Source organism: Pinus tabuliformis, chromosome X (assembly GCF_031772625.1).
Source record: "Pinus tabuliformis cultivar Carrire ecotype Pingquan chromosome X, CPIR1, whole genome shotgun sequence".
Taxonomy (NCBI): domain Eukaryota; kingdom Viridiplantae; phylum Streptophyta; class Pinopsida; order Pinales; family Pinaceae; genus Pinus; species Pinus tabuliformis.
The window spans coordinates 716,813,375-716,821,029 of NC_142308.1; the positions used below are offsets into that span (position 1 = coordinate 716,813,375).

Below are 7,655 nucleotides of genomic sequence, written 5' to 3' on the forward strand. Positions count from 1 at the left end.
AGTTTCCTTCTAACATAACCCCTGCTCTGGAGTCTGGGCATCCTTCCCCCAAATACCCGACTCATTCCAAGGTGAAATTACAGGCCCAAAAACATTTAGGTATTGTCCTGGATTCAACCCCCATCCCTCCTAAAATTCCTCGAGGCCATCCTTCCTCTCTATCCAAAGAAAAGCTGCAGGCCAGAGAGGAGATTGCATCATGGAAACAAAACACCATCCATAGGGCACTTAGAGCTTTGAACACCCTGGCTGACCCCCCTCCATGAAGCTGTTCTCATTCAATTGCAGAGGGCTTGCTAGGCCTGATAAAAAATTATCACTTCGTAGAGTGATCTATGAAGAATCCGTCGATGTAATTCTTCTTCAAGAAACCTTGGGTACTGTTGATTCCATCTCCCATTTGCTCAAATCGATGCTCCTGGGATGGTCCTTTCTAGCACTCCATGCTAATGGAAGATCGGGTGGCATTGCTCTAGGTTATAACACCCGATCCATCAACCTTTTCAATAGCTGGGGATGCTCTGGGCATATGGGGGTAGATATATACTCAGCTGACCTGGGCATTGAGATCAGGCTTATTAACGTGTATGGGCCATGCCATCATAGGCCTGAATTCTGGGATCAGTTTCTGAGCTCTAATTTTCTACAAAAGGACCACTTAATCTTGGGAGCGGATCTAAATTTATCCATTGGCCTCTCTGAATCATGGGGACATTGTGCCCAATCTGATCCCCTATCAGCTTATTTTGAGAACATCCTTGAAGCCCACAATCTGTTGGACATACCATCAGCAAAGTTGCAGCCCACCTGGAGGAATAACAGAGCTGGGGATGACAACCTTGCCAGAAGACTAGACTGATTCCTTATTAAGGAAGGCCTTCTAAACTTGGGGTTTAACTATAGACAATGGGTGGGATCAGGAGGATTATCAGATCATCTACCTATATATTTTGAAATCAGAGGGAGGACCGATAATCCTAAGGTTCCTTACAAATTCAGTTCTTCTTGGCTAAAGGATACACATTATGCTCGTATGGTCACGGATTATTCGAAGGTCCACCCGCTTGCTGCTAGGGGGCATATAGCAGAGGGTTTTGATCATAACTTAAAAGAGCGAAAGAGAATCTCTAAAATTTGGGCACATAATAAGAGAGTATAGGACAACCAAACCCTAAGGGATACCGAAGTAGAGATTGCTGACTTTGAGAATAATCAGGGAGGAGTTTTTACCTCGACTAAACATAAGGATAAGCTCACATCCTTAGACGCTAAAAGAGGCAAAATATTAAAGGATAGAGAAGAATCATGGAGACTACGAAGTAGGGCAATTTGGTTACTAGAGGGAGATGATAACATGAAATTTTATCACAAATTTGCAAACGGCTGGAAAGCAATCAACACCATATGGCAACTCATGAATGAGAATGGAAACTCTGTAAACACCTTCCCACACCTATCTTCCTTGGGATCATCACACTTTAAGTAGACTTACAGAGAAACCCCTAATGCCACCCTTGCTGAAATCATTCGAGTGGCACAGCTATGTCCCCATTTTGTGGACCAGGAGGATGCATCGGAACTGGTTAAGGAGGTCACTCTTGGAGAACTTGATGCCACACTCAAATGGTTCAAGAGAGACAAGAGCCTAGGACTAGATGGCTGGTCGGTGGAGTTCTATTTGGCATTCTTTGAGACACTTAGTGCAGACCTCCTCAAGGTTTTCGAGGATACCTGGATCAATGGCAAGATGTATGAAGCTTTCAATTCTACATTCATTTCCCTCATACCCAAAAATGATAATCTGACCTCGTATGATGACTTTTGGCCCATTTCATTGTGCAACTGTATCTATAAAATCATAGCTAAGATCATAACCAATCGACTGCAACCCATCCTATCCACCCATATCTCACCTGATCAATTTTCCTTTTTGCAAGATAGACAGATCCATGAGGCGGTTGGAACAACACAGGAGGTGTTGCACTCTCTTCACACTAAGCAAATGAAAGGTATGATACTTAAGGTTGATCTCTCAAAAGCTTTTAACAGAGTAAGCTGGCTGTATATAATAATGCTTCTAACACACCTTGGGTTTCCATTCGAATTTATCAAATGTATCGTGTGTTGTATTACTAATATATATTTCAATGTTCTGGTAAATGGAGCAAAATCTCCTTTCTTTCACTCAAAAAGAGGCCTCAGACAGGGATGCCCCCTATCTCCACTACTCTTCCTGCTCATCGTGGAAGGGCTCAGTAGACTCATCAAAGAAGAACATAACAGAGGTAGATTACAAGGGATCAAAATCACTGATAGATGCATACTGACACATTTATTATTTGTGGATGATGTGTTGATATTCCTCAATGGAAGCATAGGGACCTAACTATCATGAAGAATATCTTCTCCCTGTTTCAATCTACTACTGACATGATAGTCAACTGCAACAAGTCCACATTGACAGTGCCATGGTGCTCTCCACATGAGATTCAATATACTCTCAGAAGATTCAACTTTACCCTAATGAGAATGGAGGATGGGATTAGATACTTGGGATACAAACTAAAGCCCCTGGGATACAGAATAACAGACTAGACATGGCTTATAGCCAGATTGGAAAAAAGACTCAATATTTGGTATCACAAGTACTTATCCAGGGCAGGTATATTAACCCTCATAAAAGTAGTATTGGAGGCTACTCCAGTATACTGGATGTCATTAGCATGGATACCTAGGGGCATACTCTCTAGGATACAAACCCTATGCTGTAGGTTTCTCTGGAAGGGAAAACAGTCTGGAAGAATATTTTCCTGGGTCAAATGGGAAGCTCTCTCACTACCAAAGAAATGGGGAGGGTGGGGCATCATGAAGTTGGAGGACTTTTCCTCAACTCTAGTAGCAAAACTTAGTTGGCACCTCAACACTTGAAGTAGCTTGTGGACAAGGGTGGCCATCTCAAGATACATTGCACCTCACATTTTGATGGATTGGCTAAGACAACCTCTAAGATATACCATAGGAATATTTGTTATATTGAAGGCAGTGCCAAAATCTCTGGAGATCATCACAACGGGCCTTATTTGGAGAATACAATCTAGCACCGCTATGCGGATAGGGGAGGATCCCTGGATAGGATGCGGGAATGCCCATAGGCTATCCATCGAGCTTAAAACCCATCTCAGTGTAGCGGGCATTACCCACATTAGTCATATTGCTGACCCTGATCATACCATTATGTTTCAAAAATCCTGGAAATCTGCTCGCATCCTCCAAATACCTGAGCAGTGGGAACAACTATCGGCTGACTACATAGCAGCCTTAACAGAAGCACATATTAGAATTGTTGAAGGGGAGGATGAGATAATATGGGTGCTCTCAAAGTCAGGAAAATAGTCTCCCAAGGAGGGTTATCTTGTATTCGCTGATGCACATAGACCACAAGCCATCGATCACTGGTGGAAACACTTGTGGAAGCTCAAAGAACCCCCCAGGACCCGACTTCTCATGTGGGAAATCCTTAAAAATAAGATCCCCACTGGTGATAACCTCCTTAAATGAGCACAACATGGACCTTTCTGGTGTTGCTTTTGCAAGAGCAACAATGAATCTATGGATCACCATTTTCTCGATTTCCAGGCCGCAAAGGACCTCTGGAGTTCGACCTTATCGGCCTTATCCTCCCAGATCAGATGGTAGGGATTGACTATCAAGGAGGCCTGGTCTAATTGGTGGACTAGGACAGACCCAGCTAAATCTAGAAATCTTCCCCTCCTTATCTGCTGGGCAATCTAGATAGCCCGCAATAATCTCATCTTTTAGAATATTACCCCTCACCGGCCCTCCATTTTTGCTCACATTATGACTGACTATAACATCATCCCTGATGATGAGGATACCCCCCAGCCATGTACAATTGTCCCAGAATCCATTAACCACCTTCTTCCTTGGCCTTTTTTTGATGGATCTGCATGGGAGGCTAGATGTGGGGGAGGTTCCATCTTGTACCTAACTGAATCCGATAACTTTAAAATAAAAATGGGTCTGGGAAGAGGCACAAACAATTACGCTGAACTAATCAAAACCAAATTCCTCATACAATTCGCTCTGGAAAAACACTGTAGAGACCTACAATTACTTGGCGGCTCAAAAGTTTTATATGATTGGATAAATAAAACATCAAATTATACTGCATTTTCACTTAGACAGATCTTGGATGAGGCATACCAACTTATCACTCATTTTGACTCATTTGTATGCCATCATATTTATAGGGAACGAAATTCAGTTGCCGATCTATTATCCAAAGAAGCCGCGGTTAGGCCTCTCATTACTTGGATGATTCAGGAACAAAGGGCTGACTCTCATTACCAGTTTTACCATCTTCCGTTTATGGAGATAACAGACTAGATGGCTTAGTGGGAGCTTGGTTATATGTTCATTTTTGCTACCATTTGTAAATATTCATACATGCTTTTAAATTAACAGATGTATATAAAACTATCATGCACTCTATATGTTAGAGTTATTTTGTTTTTAATTCTACTGAACTTCATTAGAGATATGTGCCTCCCTATGTGGATATAAGGCACCAATTTTGCTACACGGGTTTATCTTTATTACGATAGGCACTTTGCCTCTCTTACAACATATGCATTATGCATATACAACATGTAATTTTCTTTTATATAATGAAAATTACGATCTTTCCAAGGGAAAAAAAAGTTGAGGGAAATATTTTGTAGCATGATCCAATTACTTACAATATGTGCATGTTGTGTAGGGGTTTGGGAAATATCATGCAATGTGTCGTGGATACCCACAATTATAACATATTACTAGGTCCTTGCCTCTTCCAAATCCTCCTCTACCTCGTTCTTGAAAGCCTTGTCCTATTCATTGTATTCCTTAAACTTTGCCCTGATTGTAAGCTTTGGGCGCGTTATATATCAACATTCCAATTTCCCTTCCTTTACCTTCCCGCACCTTATACACATTAGTGGTGCACTCCCTCATCAAATCGAGCCACTCAACATGTATGGATGTCGTGTCGTATCAACTTGCAAAATTCATAAATAGAGTTTTGACTGAGCTTTGGTACTTCCACGTCATATGACAAGTTGTCAATGTATGAACCATACTATACACACTTCACACCATAGTCCCCCACCTTCAAACAAAGGGTTTTTAGCTCTCATGGCCATGTATTCTATCATTGTTAGGAATTCATTCCCATGGTGGCCTTCATTCCTACATATTGTACACTAAAATTCTTCAAGCTTCTCCTTACCTTTCACTAGATCTTACAATTGTATTATCAAGGCTTCTATCTATGACTAAGCTTGTTCTTCCCCTGTGCTACTTTCGCTTCTCGCAGGAGATGCTTCCATCTCCATAGTAGTTTCTAAGGCCTCAAATGGTTGAGAAAACTTCTATTGAGTTAATGGAATGTGTATGTGAGGTAGTAATCCTGTAATAAACCATTCCTTATGCTATGCATTTGGAATTCAAAATTTCAGTCGATCTGGTAAAATCTTAAACTTTTGATCGAAGTTCCATACTAATTCATTAACATTTGGTTTAATCTCCTTAATATTTGTGATACAATGGGATTCTGATTTTGGTTTCTATAATTATTTTAGCAATGATTGCCTAATGATCTACCTTGTCCTCCTGGTGCAATGAACTTAAATTTTATAAACCATATAAGAGCATGATCTATGAAGGTGGTATCCAATTGAACAACCTTTGTTGGTTTGTTCTGGACCTTCTTGACAATCCATATGACTCTTAAACAAAAATATGTTGTTCATGATCCTCTGTCCTAGTGCTAAGAAAGATAGACATTTACAAAGCTGGATCAATGCTCGCTATTGTGTTTTATGCGATATTTCTTTGTGATACTCATGTATGACTTTGTCGTATCTTTACTCCTTTTTTTGAATACTTCCACTTTCTTGACTGTATTTACTACTATCTCTATGGTATTAACAAACTAAAATTATCTGCAATAGATTATTAGGTGATTATACCTATTGGCTTGGTTATGCATATGAGGTCATGGGTTTGATGCAGGGTATGGCCTAAGCAGGGTCATCGATATACACTAGTTCTTCTTATCTTGAGTTGAGATGACAATTTCCTTCCTTCTTCTTTCCTATTTTGTTGTATAATTCTTTGTTATTTTCTATGTGTGATACTCCATCGGGAAGGTGATCTGTAGTGATTTCTCCTTCTTGATATTTAACCTCTCAATATTCACTATTATGCTACCTTCTTATTCCTTCTATGGTTTTTCTTATTGTATTTTTGTTTTTCGTGGGATTTGATGCATATCTCTCTCTTACCTCACTTCTAAGCCAAATACTTACTCCATTGGGCAACACTCTGCTAACTTCTTCCATCGTTCTCTCCTCATACGCCGATGTACACACTCCTACCCTTCTTATATCTTTTGCACTCCTACCTTTATGATGTATCGACATCCTTAGATCATCCAATATTTATTCATTTGTTGAATCCATTTCCTTTATTCCCTCAGGCCATCCACTAGTTAGCCCGTAGTCTCCCTATCGTGCGTAAATAAATTCAACCAATCATTGTGTCAGTTTCCAAGGACATGAATCCTTTCTCACATAATAACATCTTTATCTAGGTAAACAACGATCTCTAGTATTTTCTTTTAGTCCCTTGAAAAATTCTCTTTTGGTTGTGTTTCATGATTGAGTACCATCTATAGAAAACTCAACAATGTAACATGTTGTTCAACCAAAATTCTACTGAGTTCGAGACCTTGTTGCTTAAAGAATTTACCCTTTGGATCAGTTCATAATTCCAGTTGTGTGGTACAACAGGGGGCTATTTTCATACTTCCTCGGATAGTGTTTTCAACCACTCAACTAGAACAATCGGGAATTCAACAAAGAAAATTTCATGAAAATACATAAAGACATACCTTTGCATCCATTCCTTGGGGCTAATTCACTAATTTCTGATCTTTTCCACCACAAATTTGTGTTCCTTCATTTGCACCCATTGCTATATATCTTCCTTAGTATGCCTCCACATCCCCTTCAATCACAGATCTTGGTCCCAACAACCAAACCATTTGTTGGTGCATAGAGGGAAAACCCAATTCCAAAATGAATTATCCAGCAAAATCCCTCAGGCACTAGCCCTTTTGGAAACACCTTCAAGAAGGTGAGGTCTCACCCAAGGCATTTATGACGGACTACAGGAACCTGGACAATTCTATAGTGATGAAGGAGACATGGATCATATGCTATCACTATTATATTAAACATATCATTTTTTTCTGTTATTCATAAAAAGAAATTTAAGTATACCCTTATTCTACGCAATAAACCCATCCTTAACAAACACTCAACAATCAAAACATAGAAAGCAAACAATTCATCACACAATACACAAGCACAAAACATAGCCAAAAACAAACCATTTTATTATAATCATAAATTCTTCATTACATTCTCAATTGTTGCAACTCACTAGCCTAATAAATTAGCATTACAATGCACTATCACATATTAGAAGAAATTCCCTCTCTAGTCCTCCAATCCTTAAGCATTTTTTTTTTCCATTCGCAGCCTTAAACTATTTATAGATTTACATCTTGGGCTCAAATCGACCAAAAAGCC

General features: G+C 39.7%; 1 protein-coding gene across 1 annotated transcript; it reads left to right on the forward strand.

Moving 5' to 3' along the window:
• Window positions 1-262: 262 nt before the first annotated feature.
• Window positions 263-859, forward strand: LOC149141976 (uncharacterized). The gene has a single exon (XM_089451372.1). It carries the CDS (start codon window positions 263-265, stop codon window positions 857-859), a length of 597 nt encoding a protein of 198 aa, XP_089307498.1.
• Window positions 860-7,655: the final 6,796 nt, after the last annotated feature.